At 42.6% G+C, this 19,847-nt stretch overlaps 1 protein-coding gene across 2 annotated transcripts in view; it reads right to left on the bottom strand.

Moving 5' to 3' along the window:
- KCNK2 (potassium two pore domain channel subfamily K member 2) overlaps positions 1-19,847 on the bottom strand; it is a 106,868-nt gene that overhangs the window by 63,534 nt on the left and 23,487 nt on the right. The window contains exons 1-2 of one of the 2 annotated variants that reach the window (XM_066546429.1): positions 13,313-13,413; positions 11,275-11,585 (exon numbers count right to left, since the gene is read on the bottom strand). In XM_066546429.1, the coding sequence (XP_066402526.1) occupies positions 11,275-11,585; position 13,313 (312 nt within the window). In that variant the 5' untranslated portion in view covers positions 13,314-13,413. Of the gene's footprint in view, positions 1-11,274; positions 11,586-13,312; positions 13,414-19,847 lie in introns of those variants that run through there. The other variant, XM_066546428.1, reaches the window with a different exon arrangement.

Here is a 19,847-nt window from a genome sequence, read left to right on the forward strand (position 1 = left end):
TACCTCAAGGCCTTTTATATGAAAGGTGTTCCAATCTAAACTGCTCAACAGCCCACTACAGCTATGCATTTCCTGACTTCATCTACCACACCTACATTTTTCCTGGAAAAAAAAAAATACAGCTTAACCCAAAACTGCCCAAGGCACAACAGATGGCTACAAAAGACAATTAGCCACTATTATTATGTCTCTGATTTTATCCAACTGCTAATCAGAAAAATAATCAGGGCTGCTTTCAGAGATGCTTCCTTTTCATACAGCCTCCTAAGTTCTGACTATGCACACTTTTAGGGACTTTCTGAGTAGGAGGCTGCATCTGCATCGTGGTGTTCAGATTGGCTTGGGTGAATTGCTTTGCCATTTATTTATCTAATTACTTTTGGAGCTCACTTGTTTTTTGGAAGTCAAGTCGTTCTGTGGCAGTAAGATCTTCAAATTACTTGTGGATCATTTAAAGCATATTTCCCTTTTGAGAGTTTGTATGTATTTCAAAATAATTTTTTAAGTTCTTATGTTATGAGGAACACTTGAAAAGCCATTTCTGATTTGTCTCCTTCAAGAAATTAATGATCTTACAGACCACTCAGCTTCCTCTTTCTTTCAAAACTGAAAACTCTTTATTATTAAATACTATATTCACCTATTTAAACAAACCTGTTGTACATCATATATAATTTAAGAAGAAAATAATATATATAAGTTTTTTTAAAAAGTTTTTTTTTTACTGCCAGTATTTCTCATTGACTTTCTTTGTACATTTACTGATTCACATTTGTAAATTTGTCGATTGTTTTCAGCATAGTTTTAGTCATAAAGGGCCAGATGATGCCTTCATCATCACTGGGCTGTTGTTTCCAAACACACAATGTTATGCTTTCTTCTGGGATGTGACCGTGTTTGGGAGAAGCTAGACTGGATACCAACAAAGCTGCTGCATTTCATGCCTTCAGAGTCATCTGTGAGAGTGTTCCTGACTAACAGGGGCAACAGGTGGGTAAGGTTACTGGTGTACTGAGGTCAACACTGCTGTCTCATAAAGTCTTGAATGTTGCCTGCAGCTTCTTCAGGAAGGATGGCTGCATTTGCAGTTCTTTGGATCAGAGGATGACTTTTCTTAGTCTGGTCAGCAATCATAAGAAGATCATCATCTAAGACTATTACCAAGAAAAATTTAAGAAGAAAGTAATATATTGCATAACTCCTAACACATGCGCATTTCAGGGCAAGAATTTCAGGGCAGCATCTTTGTGACATGTCCACCACACAAACTTACCCGGGGCACTGGATATTAACACTTCTCTAGCCCTGAATGAAAACCTGGGCTCCACTAGCTTCACTAAGGGACAGGATCTCAGCCTTAGCCTTCAAATAACAGGCTTGTTATTCACTGTCAGAGCTGTCTGCCACCTTAACTCATGGTCTTTCAGCCTATTTTTTGATTGATGTCTTACTACTACTGCAAACTTCACTTGTCATGAATTTGACTTCCTTCCTTCCTTCCTTCCTTCCTTCCTGCCTTCCTGCCTTCCTGCCTTCCTTTTCTTTCTCTCCCTCTGTCCCTAATTTCTTGAGACCTTTGGTTTCTCCTAACTGAAACACTAGTGACAGTAACTCTGTGCATTTTGAATCTAAAAGCAGAATCATGGAAACTCTATAATCTGTACAGTCATGATATGCTGCAACCTTTAAACACTTTGTGTGATTTTAACATGGGAACTTCTTGACTTCTAAAAATTATTTTCCATTATTAAAGTTAACTGACCTCCTCAGTGGCAATTTTTCTAGTATTTTTTTTCCATATACAAAATAAATTGTTATAAAAATCAGTTTTGTTTCAACACTATGGAATTGGTCAGCATTAGAACAGGAATGTGGACAGATTAAATTCTTAAATTATGCAGACTATTTCACTTGCCTCACCTTCTTCCAGAGTCTTTGTCTAGTACTTGTTTCATATGAGGTGAGTGAGGACTGAGCAGAGGGTGGGTCACCCAGCACATGGCACCCAATCAAGGCCTCTATGCACAATGATTTTTAAAATTATATACAGTAATATGCTTTTCTTCTTTAATTATCTTTATAATGGTGAAAAAATCAGGCCTTTTTTTGTTAATGAAGAGAATTGAGATAAAATTTTGACATATTTTAAAATTTTAGAAAATTCCTATTTTTGAGTTAGGTGAATTCTTAGGCTTCCCCTGTACTGTATCTTAGGATAGGCATGAAGTGTGTCTGAGATCAAGTCCTCACTTGCACTACACCTACACATCCCAGCTAGTTGGCTTTGCAGCCACATTTGGGAACAAGCTTTAGCAGAGTATCAGAGAAAAGAGGTAGAGATGATTGAGCCCAGAGTGGACAGGCCAGGCATGAGCAGAGCTCCAAAAGCACATAAGCATTGCTTTCACACCACACATTTTTTGCGTGAAATCAGAACTCAGGGAAAAGGAGCATGAGAACACAAATCACATTTTAATTGAATGTCAGTATTTCATTTCCTATATAATTTAGAAACACTTTCTAATAAATACATTGTGCAGTTTTGTGTTATTCCTGTGGTCATGCAGGCATCTCTCTGTAGAGGCCATGCTGAACTTTACTTTGCAGATTAAGACATAGAATACTGTGACTTTTCTTCTGTCAAAACAGGAGATAAAGCAGTCTTTTGAACAGCACAGTAATTTTCTGAGAAAATAAGACAATTCTAGGTCAGGGATTTCATCTTCTGGTGCTCTGACCCTGCAAGGAGTCAATGGCATTGACTGAGAAAAGGCAGCCTGCTGGCCAGAGAGCCACATCCACTAAGTGGATGCAGAGACACAGGAAAATAGGGAGAGTTTATAAAGTATGAAGGCTGGCCTCTGGTAGTCAACTGTTGTCTCACATGGAAATCAGGCAGAAATAAGTATGTGTCAAACCAGTCACTCCAGTGCTCATCTCCTTGTTCCACACCAGGCTCTGAATACATGTTTTTGTACCATCTTCCAGTCACTTCACTTCTATGAAATGATGTAACACAACAGTTCATTACTCTTAGCTCTCCTACTTAAGATTAAAATAGAATCACCTCAAATTATGCTTCTGATAAGATCCAGAGTGTGCTTTCTTTCGTTACCCAGCTTGTCAGGGGTTAGCTTGTGCTTCCTGGCAGTCATTTGACAAGTGGTGTCAAAAAAGTCAGATGTGCCTCAAAGTTTCTGAAAACCATTTCTCAGCCTGGATTTCTTCCTCCACTGCTATAGTTCTGCTGCCTTTTGACAAGGGCACTCTCCCTTTATAGTGTAAAGATTCACCTCATATGGCCCAGCTACTGCCCAAGTCCTGTGTTTTTATTTCAGCTTTGGTTTACAAGGCATGGAAATCCTAGTTCTCAGTTCAAAGGCACACCAGGATGCTTTTAACACTTAACAAACAACTCTTCAGCCTCAAAACACATGGGTTTGGGCCTTGATGTTGAAGAGATTGAAATAATATTTGTATTATAATTCTGTGACTCCTTGTTTTTCTTTTCAGTTTGTATAACATATGAGTGTGTTCTACACTGCAGACTAGTACCCCACATACTGAAGAACTGAAGGATTATTTTCACCCTCTTTCACAGCTACTTAAACTAAAAACATGCAGAAACATAATGAACAACATTTCTATTTTAAATATGCATTGCAAACCCCATGGGTTTCTATGTGTATAAATTCTCTGTGTGTACATACACATATATATACATGTACATACACATGCACGTTCAGGGAAGAAGGCTTTTCTTTGCTCCTAGATATTACAGACTGGAAGAATTATGCAAACAGCTGTTCTGCAGAACTGACTTACTAATGAGTCATATCTGCCACCCTTTCTAAGACAAAAGCTGGCATTCAGATGCAATCAGGCTAAGCTAAGTTCTAGGTCCATAAAACTGTTCATCTGAAGGAAATGTAATCTTTACGGGTCGCAACACCGGAAGCAGCAATAAAAGTTTGAGACCAATCTGCATGAACAAAATGACAAGGGCAGTTAGAATTTATTTGTTATTCTCCCCCCAAATAATGCTTGTGAAGGATAAAAACTGCTTAAAAAATCCTTTTGGCTTAGGGAGCTGTCCTGTCCCTGGAGAAAATGCTCCCAGGTAAAAGAAAGTTTGGCAAAAAAAACAATCCATCCTTCCAGGAGCTGAGTACAGAGCCAGAAGAGGGAGAACAGCAGGAGCCTAAGCAAGGACTGCACACAATCCAGGGGCTGCTGCAACCCATCCACACCCAACAACAGCAGGTGGGTGTCTGTGTGAAGCACAGGTCTGGGTAACGGTGTAGTCAAAGGTCTTTCACAGAAATCTTTAATAAATATTTCTCTGATCTGGGGATTCAGGTAGAACTGGGAGGGGAGGGGTTGTGGAAGGAGACAACTACATCTGAACGTTTATTTCTGACAGAGTGAAACAGAAAGGAGACACAGACACAGCAAGAGAAAAAGAGACACGGGATGTTACTGTACAAGTTAGGACTGCCAGGACACTCAGAGTACATAAAGCCCAAGTGCTCTGATGAGCAGACATCTTACCAAGGACAGACACATGCAGGGCCAACAACCCAAACTACAGCTCCTGTGCCCGTGTTTTAACTGCTTTGGAAGTCCTTCATTTCTTCTTTCATTGCTTTGAAAACACCAACAGGCAGCTCTGCTACTGGTATTTGCAATTTGTGATAAGCTTCATAACTGAAATGCAGATGGCACATTAAAAAAACTGATGCAATCTTATTTTGGATCCTCAGATAAATAAATAAAATAGAATGCAGCCTCAATTTCTTCTATGCTGCTCTATCAGTCTTTTCAAGGCTTTAAGTTTTTACAGAGCATAAGTGCTGCTTCCAGGCTAGGATCATGACAGGGGATAGTTTCTGCTTTCTTTTGGAGAGTCTAGAAGGAACTGCAAAAGGAGAGACTAAGAATATTTAGGTTTTAAACTGATACATTCAAATTATCTCAAAGAGTTCCTGCTTAGAGTACCTGTAAGCTACAGCTCACAGGACTGAAAACGTCTACAAATGCTGTGATTCAAAGAATTATAAAATTTGTTTCAAGCTTAATAGGTTTAGTTAATAAATTTTAATCTTGTCTAAATAAATGCAGTATTTTTTCTGAAAACGAGATCTTTGCATCTCTGTGTTTTCCTATCTTAAAAAATTATACAGCATACTCAAATACCTTATAATCTCTTGGAGAGAAAGTCTTTACACTGTATTTTAACAGTTCTCTACATAATTAGGGCTCAAATAGCTTATCTAATTGAAATTAAATATATACCTGAATTTTCAGGCAAATATAATTTTCTTGTGGCTACATTGCAAATTGTAAAGAAGCCTGTGAAAGAGACAAAATCAGTTACTGATGGACATGCAACTTAATGTAGTTGCCTACATTCAACTATAAAAATGGAACTACAGCAAATGCATACTTTAAAGTAAAATATTTTTACAATAAATTAATCCCAGAAGAAGCCATGATGGCTTTCTGGTGATGCCAGTTTGAAGAAAGAAACACTGCTCCCATGTCATTCATAATTATGTCAGGCTTCCCTCGAGAGAGATAAAGAGGGAAAAAAAAAAAAGCATTTGTCCTCAAGGGAGATTAAAAAAAAAATCCCCATCTTGGTCTCATTCATAATCTAAGACATGAATGGAAAGAAAAGAGGCAATGCAGCTGACACAAATGTGAGATGAAAACAGGAATGGCACACAACTCTGAATCCCTGCACAGAGATCTGCTCCCTATGTTAGACACAAGCCTGCACAGAACCCAAGGAGATCAACTTGTGGGATCCATGTTTGTTCAGCTAATCCTGGTGGCTCACTAATTCTTTTGGTTTGTTTGTTTATTTTAAATGCAAGCACATTTTTGTGGGCATTCAGTTTTCAGAAGAAGCCACATGCTCTGAAAGGGGCTGGATTTAAAACTCTACAAAAGTATTACTGCTGAGAGCTTGGTGCAGAATCCTGCAAACTTGTTCAGATTTCAAAATGAAGGTTTTATAAGACAAGAATTACCATACATAGCACTTGGAACACGTTAAAAGATTGTGCTTTTTAGTGTACGACTATTTTTTTCCACTTGTTAGGGTTTCAGAATAAATATATTTGAAGGATTTTTCTGCTAAAGGAACAGGAAATTAACTATGTTCTATTATTAACTTATGTTCCATTGTACCTTTACTTGAAAACACTTTATTAATTTTCAGAATTAACTCACTAAAATAATTATAATAATTCACACCAGCTTGCTGGGACATTTTAGATATATAAAATAATAAAACTAAAATTTTTCTTATTTCTATTTTTTGTATGCACAAATAATGCATTAAACAACTTGCTTGGATATTAAAAGGATTTTCTTTTTCCATTTTGGTTTAAAAAGGTCAATGTGAACACATAACTACTGAGCAATATATAATTAGGTGGTATTTACATAAAAGTTCTTCTCCTTTTTTTTTTCCTAATAATCTTTTTCTTTGGCATGGGGACAAACAGTTGCTTCTAGTTGCCAAGACATCCCACAACACAAAATACTGGCCACATCCCTACGTCCTAGGAACAACTTGAGTTCTGGGCAAGGAGAAAGCAAACTGACTGTTTTTTCATGCACCTTATTTCCTCCATAGGATCTTTGGGATCCTCTAGAGGGAACAAGATGTATGAAATGACAGTAATGACAATTTTATGACATTGCTGAATATCAAATTCAGTCAGGCTCACCTGTTCCCAGAGACAACCCCAGGAGATGCCATGAAGGAGGATACAAGGGTCTCATGGCTTCACAGCACTGCATGAGGACATGAGTGCCACCAGAACATCAGCAGTGTAACCTAAGGTGCCTTTACATTTGCTACCATTCACAGGTGCATAAACATAGCAGGAATTTTTTCAAAGTTATTGGCATTACATTTTGTGCATCTGAGTTTGGAGGATGTCTCTAACATTTTAAATGCTTAGTGGCAAGCTTGCTATAGGAAACAGTCAACAAACTAAAAGAAAATTAGAATTAGATTGAAATAATTAGATACAAGAGCTCCAGCTAGAGAATTATTTCATTCTTTAATGCTTATTGTTATTTGTGTGTATAGCTGGATTACTCCCAGGTTTCTATCAGCTTCTATCAACAAAAAGGCCAGTGGAGAGAGAAAAATTGTTGGACACGAGACATAAAAAATTCTTAGTGTAAATGAAGATCGGGTTTATATACTTTGTCATACATTCATTAAATCCACACAGTCTAAACTACATTTACTCTTTTATTCTGTCACCTGTCACTTTGCATTGCATGGCAGGGCCAAGTTGAGAGCAGGCACAAGGCAGAGAAACCAAACCACCATTTATGATGAATTGTAGAGAACTCTTCTCCAAAAGAAGAAAAAGTAGGAAAGAACCTGGCCACATTCCTTTCTGCAGTTTTAGAATGTATTAGATATCACAAATAACCAAATCAATGTTTTCTCCTCTGTTACCAAATGAGATCCTTGCAAGACATTCCAAATGAACCTTTTTAAAAATGGAGTTTAACATCAGACCATGCACAGCTTGCTGCTCTGTGCTCTGTTGTATTCTCATTACTCACCCAGGTAGTGTTTGTACTTTTACAGGCCTCCCTCCTGGGGTATTTCTCTAGTTGTAAATTTAGATATACCACCACTGAGTGCTGTGCACTGCCCACCTCAGCACCACTGTGGACAGCGTCCAGTGATCCACTTAATGCTGGCTTCAGGCTACAGCCAAAGGAGCTGGAATTGCCTGGAAAAACTGGTCTCTTGGGTGTACAGATATGCTCTGCATGACTTGTGCACATTTTTAATATGGTACTAAATGGAAGTGCTCACAAAATATCAAATTATGTACCTGGATATACCTCTCAAGGTCATGCATTGCTGTTGTTTATTTCAGGTATTTTCCGTGACAGTGAGGCAACAACTGAAGTGCTTTAGACTGAAAGATTTGCAATGCTGGACCATGGAAGTTGTTTGTTTTTTTGTTTTGTTTTGTTTTTTTTTGTTTTGTTTTTTTTTTTTTTTTTGTCAGCACAGGAATAAAGCTGCTGGATGGGGTTGAAAAGTTATGAGGAAAACACAGGTCCTTTTTCTGAGGCAGCTGAATTTACCTCACTGCCATCCTCAAAGCACTCTATTCCAATACCTTTGCACATTTTCTAGGCTGCATAGCAGCTCTCTGTTGCCCCATATTTTACATCTATATAAAATATATGATGTCTGTAAAAGTATAATTCTCACCTAGTACACCCAGAGGAGCCACACAATCAATGTGACAATACAAAGTTTCAGGAATTCAAAGCCCAGAGAATAAACCTGTGCCTGCTGAAGAGTTGGCAACAGTATATATTGTTGTAGCAGGACAGGTTCTGGGGATTGGTGAGATAAAATAAGGATGGGTAAACAGGAAGGGAAAAATCCCTATCCTGTATGTATATATAGAAACACACAACACTGTTTTAAACAGCTTTGTAACAAAAGGAAGATTTTAGCCAAGGTCCTGGAAACTCCACAGCTCCTGGGTGCTGGAAACTGGACTGTCATTCCACTTGTGCTTTTTTTTTTTTTTAGCTGAATTTGTTGTCTCTAATGAGTGTCTCTGATGTGCTCACCTGAATAAGCTACCACATATTGCACTGCCTGTGGGCAGTCTTTGGGTAGTCAAGCCTGCTTCAGAGTAGGGATTAAACTCCAGAGCAGAAGTTTGTGAAGATTGAAAAAGCCTGGTATGACAAGCACCTTCAGCAATGACTAGAATGAAAGAACCAAAACAGTATCTGGATTCCCAGAACACAAAGTTCAAAAAGAAAAGTTGCAATGAATTTCATTATAGTTTGACTCAAGGTAAATACTTGATTAAAGAAGACATTACAGTCTGTAAGCTCTGTAATTTTCTTCACACAAACTAATCATTCCAGCTCCCTTCTACTCTAGTACATAATAATTTTCGGTTTTATAGCTTTCAGTGAATTCTTAAATAACATTTACTTTTTCCTTGCACGCACTATTTATTTTTATTCTTACAGACATCTAACAAAAACTGGAGAAACACTGCATTATATTGTAATAGCAGTCAGACATAATCCCAGGGAGAAAAAATGTATTTCACTAATTTAGTTTTTGTGGCAAAGTGGCAACCAGGGAAGAAATATAACCCCAGTGAGAAAGATAGTAGCCTAGATCTGGAAAAATGAATTAGAGACTCTCTTTTACCATTGTTTTTCCATTTTACTTTGGGAAAGCAGAATTTCCCAACCCTTAATGTCACTGACTTGATGCCATTGACTAACACTTACTCTGCATAAAGCAAGGCACCCAAAGAGGCTCCCTGTGCCCCAGCTCTGCTCCTGTGAAAGGAGTGGACCAGCACATTCCTACCTACACATCATGGTGCTCTTTACAGAGAAGCAGAGGGGATCAAGGGCAAATTAAGTTTTCCATTTACCCCAACAGCAAGCAGAGCAAACTCTTTCCACAATTCTCTCTCATCCATGTGCTGTGGGAGTCTGTGTCACTTGCCCATGCTCCACACGCCTGTGTTTTTCTGGTTGTGGCAAGATCATTAGTGGAGATGGAAGCTGATGCTGATATGGTTATCTTCTCTGATGGTTGTACCGAAACTCATTTATTTTACACAGAACTTCAAATGGGCATTGAATGCTGATGAAGTGCTTTTTTATTATCAATCTATGCTTCTGGGCAGAGAATCATAAATGCTAAAATATCTAAGTACTCCAGAGCAAACTTCAACAGTTTTTGCCTTAAGGTCCATCTCATAGATGATGTAAGATAATATTGCTTCAAAATTTCTTTTTTTATCTTCACAAGTGCAGTATCTGACCTAAAAATTTCATAGGAGGATATTTATAGTAGCTACAAGAGTTATTTTTCATCAGAATGTGCTTGTGTATTTCTCTGAAAGATTGTCTCACATTCTGCTGGTCAAACCACTGGAACACAGTTATTACACAGCATCTAAATCACTATCAGCAGCATCTCCTCAGGCATGCCTGGCTGGACTCGTGGAGAGAGGAACTGTCTTACAGGCATTTTAAGGGTAGCGGTTTTGGAATATATTTTAGCAAAAAAGCAGGGGAGAAATCACAAAATACAAGACATTTTCCCATCTTACCTTTAAAATTCAGAAGTAGTGTACCATAAAAATAACTCAGCACATCAGAACTCTATATTTAAAACTGAAAAAAGAAAACATGTCCATGCTGATGCTCAATGCAGATTGGTCTAGAGAGGTAAAACCAGCTTCTAAACTCCTAGCCATACCTGCTGACAAACAACACTTCCAGAATTTTTTCTGCCCATGCATCTGGCATGCTCCAGAGTTCCTGCTCGCCATAGTCTGGGTGCCCAACACCCTCTCCTGCTTTCCCTGTCCCATCTTGGGCTCTGTAGACTCAGATAGCCCCATGGACACTGCTAAGGAAGGAGTCAATCCTTGCCAACTCTTGACTGTTCACTCGAGTCTCCCATTTCATTGTCCCATGCCCAGAACTGATGTGATTTGGCAGCCCTCTGCTATTCCCTCCAGTGCCACTGGATATTCATAAGAACATGGGAGTTAAGTTGGAAGGGGATTTATAAGGCTCCAGATCTAGTTCTGTGCTACTGCAAATAAGTATCTCCCATGGTTCTGAGACAGGTGACCTGCAAGGGTAAAGTCATGTTAATAGGAACACAGCAATGTACATCATTTGTGGATGTGCCTTTAAGAAGCAGAGAAAATTGAGATTTAAGATCAAAGTAGGAAGTCCACAGTGCTTTCCTGTACTTAAAACAAAATCAATATAAAGAAACATACAGCTGGAAGAAACACTAGCTTGATAAAATCACAGTAAATTAGGAGTCCTTTAAGGCAATGGATGGTGTAGCTTCTTCCTCAGAATTAGGCACTTCAAATATTGACAGAACTTGTAAAGCACAATCAATATACCAATTCCTTTGTGAACTATTAATTATATATATTGCTGATGAATAATCATTTAATTAGCATAATGGGAGACTTCAGTGAAAAGGCCCTCTACCAAGCATACTGGACTTAAAAATAGCAATAGCTTTTCAACCATGACACTTTGCATGAAAATGCAAATGATCAGCTTCTGGTCTAACACTTGTTACATCGCTTGGCCAACACAGAGCTCTGCCTATAAAGGTTTTGCCCCTTATCACTGCAGTACTGCCATGTATAATTTGTTCCTCTAAGACAAGGCGATGAGAGGTTTGGTATGGATTACCTGAATCAGTTCATCAAGCTCTGTTGCATTCACACAGGAATGCTGAGATACAAACGTCTGCTTCTGAATCACAATGGTGGTTCTCTGGGAGGTCTCATGAGGCTGCTCCAGGGCTTTAAATACTGTTGCTCCAATTATTAAATACACGACTACCACCAGAAAAATTGTTGAGACTGTCTTCCATTTCATAACATTAATGGCTGAATCGTTTTCCTCCCGTGAAGCGAGCACGGTAGGCTTGGTGGAAAATGATAATCTTGGTTTGGAGTTCTGAGTGGCCGATTTGGGATCCAGCAAGTCAGGTGCCGCCACTGGCAAAAATAGAAAAAGAAAGTTAATGTTTACAGTGCCACTCAGATTTCACTAACTAAACTTCTTGCCAAGAGATTACACAAATTCTGTTGCTTCTAAATGGAACTCTTAAGCTGTTTAATATTTCTCTTAATCCCATAACACCTTACAACTCAGATCTTACTCAGATCTGTTGCTCGGAGTAGTAGTGTCTATCTTACATGTATAAGCACATTTGGAACATTTTCTATGTCTGTCCCTATATGATATGGAATCATTTCCAAAAGCATACTTCCCCTACATCCTTGCATTTCATCAAATTACTCTAAGGTAGTATTTTGCTGCAGAGATTTTTTATGCCCGCTGTTCTCTCAAGCACTGCTGAGCAGCCTTCCAGCTGTGCTCTACCTGAGCATTACAGAAGTATCAGGAAAATACAAAACCTCATCTCTTTCAGCTATTTTGTCCTATGCTCCAACAAATGCTCTCGGAGAACGGCCGTGTGATCATTTCTAAACTCCCCAGACACAATCATAAAAATAAGACATTGCTCATCATACTGGTCTTAACGGGCTAATTGTTTATTGATTACACCTTTCAGAAAACAGTGGCACAACACATGTGTGCTTACTGGAAGAGTCATGCATTTGTTACAGCAGGTACTTCTATTTACAGCTTCAAAAAACCCATCAGGTTAGGAAAAGAGTGGCTGAGTGTGTTAATCAAGTACTTGGATAACTCATGTGACTACCAGTAACTACATGGGCACTAAAAAAAAATCCTCCACATCAAGTCCAGATAAAGGTCTCCCGCAGGAAGATGGTCACGGCAGTAACCACACGAGCTATATTTCAATTGTTTTCAATGACCAGTACGTTCTAAATGGCCACGACAGGTCTTCCAGCCGCTGGTGGGAAAAGCTGAGATCTAAATCTAGAGGAAAGTCTCCCACAGGACGGCGGAGATGGGATTCGTCCCTGCAGGGAAGGCGGTGGTACTTGGCAGAGTCACCGCCTGGGGACCCGCCGGGCTCCAGCACACACCGCTGCTCCGGGAGAAGGGGCCGGGGGCAGAGTGGCAGCCCCGGGCCGGGCCGGGCGGGGACCCGGGGCACCCCTGGCATCCCGCGGGGTGGGCGCCGGGCGCTCCAGGCGCGCCGTGGTCACGCCTCCCACAGCTCCGGCCCCCGCCCCACGGGCACCGGCGGCTCGGGCACGGCCCCCCCGTCCCGCACCTTGCCGGGGGAGCCCCTTTCCCGCCGCCGCCTTCTCTCCTGCGGCAGCCCCCGAGCCCTCCCGATCCCCCAGGGCCGGTGCCGGGGAGCGCTCTCGGCGCGGCCGGGGCCGCCGAGCCCGCCCGGAGCAGCGCCGACCCGCCGCGGCCGCCGGCGGCGAACAAAGGAGCGGGCACCGGGCACCGCCGCTCCGCCGCCCCCTCCCCGCGGCCGGTGCAATGCGCGGGGGGCCGCCACCGCCCCCGCGGGGTGCAGCCCCGGTAGCCCCCGGGGAGCTGCCGCCAGCTGGGATGCTCCGCCGCGGGGAGCGGCGCGGGGGCGAGGCGGCCGGCGGCGGAGCCGGGGCGCGGCGGGAGCGGGGCCGGGAAGGGAGGGGAAAGGAGCCAGGCAAGGTACAAAGGAGCCCCGGGCCGCCGCGGGGAGCATCCCGGTGTCCGGTGCGGGGGAAGCAGGGGCGCATGCAGCATCCGCAGGGCTGGGAGCGGGGAGGCACGCCATTGTGCTCGTACTCACTTCTTATTTACCGACCCGGTGCCCTCTCCTCGCTCCACGGGCAGGCATTTTTTCTATGCTTGGATAGATACAGTTAGAGCAAATTCAAAAAAAAAAAAAATTCAAAAAAAAAAAGGAAAATAAAAGAAAGGCAGGAGCAGACCGATAGGAAGAGGCTGATGGATGGGTCTGGAGGAGAGGGAGCGGCAGGGGCGGGCGGGCTGGCAACGCGGATCCCGCCGGCTCTCCCCGGCCCCGCGGCGTGCGAGGTGCCTCACGTCGCGCATCGCGCATCGCACATCGCGGCGCTCCGCGTGTGTGAGTGCGGGCGAGTGTGTCCGTGTGTGCCTGAGCGCCCGTGTGTGTGTGTGTGTGTGTGTGTGTGTGTGTGTGCGTGTCCGTGCGCGCTCCGGTGCGCCGGGCGTGCGGAGCAGCCCGAGCCCGGCGGTGCCTTTTGTGGGGCGGCGAGCAGCCGCACCGCTGCTCGCCCCCCCGCCCTTCCGCGCCCCCTTCCGCGCCCCCCGCCGGCGGGGGGGCGGCCGCTCCGCGCCGCTCCCGGCCCGCCGGGGCTGCGCGCCCCTCCGCGCCCGCTGCCCGCCTGGGCAGACGCTGCTGGGGCGCCCGGGGAAGATGGAAGGGGAGCCGGGTGGAGGCAGAGCGGTACCTGCGGAGGGCAAGGTCTCGCCTGGAAACAAGCGAGGAGAGAGGACGGAGAAAGGGAGGAGGAGAAGGCACCGGCCAACCCCGCCGGCGAGGCTGGACCTGCCGGCGGTCCCCGCTCCGGCCCCACAACACGGTTGCCTCGCCCGTGACTCCCCGTGAACTTTTGAACTGTCCGAAATGTCACCGAATTAGCAGGAGAGGGGGGGACAAGCGGGGACACCTCGGCCCTCGCCGGAGAACGGCGCGGGGCTGAAGGGCCAGGCGGTTCCGTCCTTCCCGGCTCGGCCTGATTTTAACCCGGTGCTCGGCAGCCCCGGTGTGCTGCTGCAAGGAGTTAACTAGGTGGGATCTGGGAGGCAGGGATGCTAGCTGCTCTCCTATCGCACGCGCCGCCTGCGCACCGCCTTCTTCCATTTCTGTCTGATAGATACATCAGAAATGCTGCTTCAACTGTGCTTTCTGCCAATAAAAAGCCTGAAATTATCCTTGCTATCTTTGCCGTGGGCTAACTCCCCTATTTCCCAGTTATCTGTCACCTGTGACACTATCCATGGGTCAGTTGTTCACACTGAGGTGAAGAGCATGAAGACAAATCCTAGAAGAGGATTTACCAAGAGAAACCAAAAACTGCTCCCACAGCGACTCTCTAAAAAGTCTAAAAAATTACTCACCATAACAAATGGGTATAAGTCTCAAGCATCTAAAGCCAGAGGCTGTATCTGTAAAATGGCCAAAGACAGTCATACATCGGGTGTTTAATGGGCTATAATCCCACTTAAATCAGCAGCACCATCAGCAAACACTTTAGAAGTCACTTATTTTAACGCTTCTCCATATCAGTGTGACATAATACAAATGAGTGTAATATTGAGTTCCTCAGGACTCCAATTTCAGCAACATCAATCACACCACTCTCACCCTGCATGTCCACAAGTCTCCAGAAGATGCAGCACAGGGCAGGAAGCTGCCCCTGCTATTTCAGAGTGAGCTGTAGTTCATTGCTGCCCATCCCTGGGAGCCAGCAGAGCACTTGTCGAGTACTGAGAGCCTCTGGGCCCAGTCCAACAACCCCTTGCAAGCAGATCTTTGGTCAGAGGGTTGGCTTCATCAACACAGACCTAATACTCAAATACAAGAGAAATGTCTGCTTCTGATTGCTGATACTCCCTCATTCAAGGAATTCTCAAAGATGTAAGATTCTCACACCTGAATATTTTTAATATAAAATACTGTCCCCCCCCCCAAAATATAATATTTTCTCCTTTCTTTCCCGCAGATTTCTTAATCATTAGCCTATGTAAACACTGGCTGTTCCTATCTCATGGAAAAGATTAATTTCGCAGGATTTCTTTGAACATCCTATGGAAAAACAGGCGTGAACATTTTCCTCCATGCTGATCTGTGTCTCCGTAAAATACTGTGGAAAAACTACATGCCTTTCTTTAGCAATCTAAATATTTGGAATGAGATTTTGTTTTTCTTTGAGTGAAGGAGTTATTATTAAAAGCTTTAAAAGGTTCATATTTATTGCCTACAAATTGAAATCCATGGGAAGCCTTCCAATAGCTTCAGGAGGGTTTGGAGCAGGCCTTAAATTTAGTGATTCCACCCAATGGGAAGAAACCATTTTGAGATCTGCTTCAGGAATGACTGCATTGGTGCCTTAACCTTAAGACCTGAAGGGCTATCTCTGGGGAAGCAGTTATTTCCATTAATTACCTAGTAAACATCTCCAATGTCTACTTTCAGTGGGCTGATATTTTCCACCTATTGTGATCCCAGATGCAATCCTCAGTTGGATCCTCATCTTACCACTTACTTTGTGTGGACTTGAGCTGTGCATTCTCATTTCTAGCAGGGATATAAACACTCCACATACAGCATTGATCTTCAAATTCAGCAAGAAAACCAGTAATTCTTTTTGTAGTCTACAATAAAGACCATTATGTACATCAACTCCTATTTTCTGGAGGCCTTTTACAGCACTAGCCTTTACTCTATGGAGTCGTGCCCACCAATATTTTTTTTTGCAATGTACACCACGCATTGTTTGAATATTGTGTGTGACCACTTTGCCCTCAAATTTGGAACTGACATTCGACCAGCTTGACGCATCAGGCCTGAGCTTTGCTAAACAAACACACTTAAATGCAGTGCTGACAAAATTTCCCACTAAACAACACAGACAAAATTAAGTAATAAAAGAGGCTAAAACACAGAGCTCCAGCCTTGTAAGCAAATGGATTTGCTGCTGAGCCAAGGACATTTATCTGAACAAACTGGGAAAAAATTTTCTCAGATTAAGTATAAGCAGGTTTATGTATTTCGTGCTAACATGAGAAAAACTCACAACGTACAGGACTGTCAAATGCTGTCTAAAAATGTACTGGCATGAGTTTGGGATGACCACAATACTCACAGACGGTGGGTGCTGGAAGCTGCTCAACTCTTTGAAATGTTAAAAGTAGGCTCAGCCAAGAGAGACAGGCATGCAGCATGCAGAGGAAGTTGAAGTTGCATGATAAACACAGCAATCCCATATTCATGGAAATAACAGCTGCAGATGACCTAAACATAGCTTTGATAGGACACAAGGTCACTTGCAGAGAAATAGTTATTCCAGAGAAGTATTACCCTATAAAGACCAATTTGAAAGTCTCAAGTAAAAGGTACTCTTACCTGTCAGTAACACTTTCTTTTCCTCTTCCTAATTCAGGAGCCATCCCCTCCCTGGGAGGTCATGAAGAACACTTGCTTTGTACCCAGAACAAGAGGCTTCTGCTAAGCCCCCACTTCTGTGAGCAATAAATGCTCTTCTCCTTTAAGCAGCTGTGTAATGGGAGGCACCAGAGGTTCCAGCCTTCCTCAATCTTATTTAATTCTCAATGCTGAGAATTTCTACGCTCCCAAGGGACTGCTATGAGAAGGGTTCCAGTGAGGGCATTTGTCTGGCTGACTTCAACAGCAGCGTATTCATGTGGGCACCCGTTTGATTGACCATAGGAAACCTGTGCCTGATCAAACAGTGTATTGCTATAGGCTTTGGCACCTCCTGAACACAGCATCCCCTTTTCCTCGTCACATGATAGCAGGAAACTTCTGCCTCCCTTCAGAATTTGGCCAAACTGTATACTCAGTTAAAGTCAAGGATAAACCTCTGCTACTGCTAGGTTTTATTACCAGAAAGCTTTGCAGAAACATTACTGGACTTACATAGGAAGTTAATTTTAAGGTTCATTTTACTTATTCAGCATATCTTACAAATTACTTGTCTCTTGACTTCTTTGGAGACATTAAAAGATCTCTGTCAGTTCTTTATGGATAATTATGACATTAAGGCCATGCCATGCCACTGTATTTCACCATAAACCATGAGTTGTATCCTACTATGGGAATTTAAACTAAATGAGGGACTAATGGCACACAGCCTGCTTCTCTGTGGAGCAAAGGAGAAGGCAGACCGTGTTCTTCACAGGCAGCAAGCATGCCAGACTGCTTTGAGTGACTATGCTGAAAACACACCCTCCCAGCACTGGGGAGAAGGCAATAGGCAGAAGACACTTGCAGCTGAGTGGTACTCAGCCCTCCTCTGCCTCTGAAAATGGTAAAGCCCTAAAACAGACACATTGAAAAATATGTGATCTCATCTAATTCACATTTTGAAATTAGTTAAGCATACATAGGGCAACTAGAAAATGTACTGCAGAATCACAGAATCATAGAATGTTAAGGCTTGGCAGCGACCCTAAAGACCATCTGGTCCCAACCCACCTGCCATGAGCAGGGACACCTCCTACTAGACCAGGTTGCTCAAAGCTGTATCCAACCTGGCCTTGGACACTGCCAGGGTTTGGCATCCACAACCTCTCTGGGCCACCTGTTCCAGTGCCTCACCACCCCCAAAGTAAAGGATTTCTTCCTAATATCTAAATTAAAATTCCCCTCTTTCTAAGTTATACCCATTCCCTCTTGTCCTATCACTGCAGTTCCTGACAGAATCTCTCTATTGCTTCCCTGTAGGGCCCCTTCAGATACTGGAAGGTTGCTATGAGCTCTCCATTCAGCCTTCACTTCTCTGAGCTGAACAGCCCCGAATTTTTCAGCCTGTCTTTGCAGGGCAGGTTCTCCAGTCCTGTTATCAACTTCATTACCTCTCTGGACTTGCTCCAACAGTTCCAGGTCCTTCTTATGTTGGGGTCCCCAGATCCGGATGCAGCACTGCAGGTGAGGACTCGCCAGAGCAGAGCAGAGCAGAGGGGAGCAGAGGAGAATCACCTCCTTTGACCTGCTGGCCATGTTCCCTTGGATGCAGCCCAGGATTTGGTTGACTTTCTGGGCTGTGAGTGCACATTGCCAGCTCATGTTGAGTGACACCTCCCAAGCATGTCAGGGTCCCTCTGGATGGCAGCCCTTCCCTCCAGCATGTCGACTGCACCACGCAATATTAATGAGTTCTACCTCACTAGCAAGTTATTACACCTACCAGGAGCGTCTGTCCTACAGTGTGAAAAATTATTTATTCAGCAGAAAAGCCATTGTTTCTCACCTCATCAATTACTAGAAAAAAATGCTTACATGTGCTCATCTATTTTTATACAGCTTAGTTGTCAGTCTTAATTATGTTCTAATTCTTTCCATTGCTAGCAAGCCTTATCTATCTATCCACTTGCGGCAAGAGGGAAGTCGTTTTAGAACCTGTAAAGCACTGACTGTTCTAATTAATATTGGGAATGTGTATTTTTCTTTACTGACTTGCAAATCTCCCAGTGGGTTTCCTCCCTGCCTGTGTTGTATTATCAGACCTAATGGGATTTATTTATCACATGTTCTGCCACTGTTTTTTTCATATTTGTTTCCACAAATCTATTATGCTTGGAGTGCTTCAGAAGCAATGATTATAACTAACTTTCAGTGCCATTTTCATCAATGATAAATGTGAATTGCTGTATGTCACCATTATTATGGATTATTTATGCACAGAAAATCTTACAACTGCTTTGAATTACTGATGTCCTTGATGGACAGCTAGTAGTGCTTTGGGATGATTACGAAATGCTTTTCTGTAATCACCAAAATGTTCTGCAGAATTGCTGGTTTGTAATTTGTTTTCCATTTTTGCCATTGTGGTCTCTACAAATAAGGAGGCTGACAATGGGAATATCTAGATTTCATATCTGTCTGTCCACACCCAATAGTACCAACCATGCAACTGATTTTCATGGTGCTACTGGATGAGATGAGATGGAAACCTAATCTCCATATTGTCTTTGCAGACTGGAAAAGAGCAGGGAATATTTTGAAAGAAAAAAACATGTATGACTGCACACCTCAGGCCTGATGAGAATTGCCAAAGTTTGTGCTGACTCTAAAGGGGATTTTCCTTGAGTCAGTAAGCTTACTTTTAAATCATGCCTTGAGGAGCTGAGGACTTTTTGTATTTGTAAAGTTCTATATCCACATTTTAGGGAACTCTGGAATTAGTGTCACAGACCTATGACACAGCAATCTGAAAATAAAATAAAATACAGACAAGGGACACTGGAAATCACCTAAAATAGCATTAGTGCTTTTCTTTTTGAGTAATCCACAAATCAAATTTGGAAGAAACAAAACAAAACAGAAAAAGAGCAAACAAGAGAAAATAGCCCTGGCAATACTAAATAAGTATCATGCAGGGCTAATGAAAGAACTTGCTAGCAGAAATAAAGAATACAAATGAGGTGATGAAAAAGGAGAACATTAGGTATCTATGTTTTAAAACCACCAGACTCTACTCTATCTGGCTTTAGCCCTAAAAGCATAGAAGTGTAATGAAATCAATGAATTATTTTCAAATATGCACAAGAGACTATTTTTTGGCAAACTCTATGTTCAGCTACATAGAGGTATGTCT

This window comes from Molothrus aeneus, chromosome 3 (genome assembly GCF_037042795.1).
Source record: "Molothrus aeneus isolate 106 chromosome 3, BPBGC_Maene_1.0, whole genome shotgun sequence".
NCBI lineage: Eukaryota > Metazoa > Chordata > Aves > Passeriformes > Icteridae > Molothrus > Molothrus aeneus.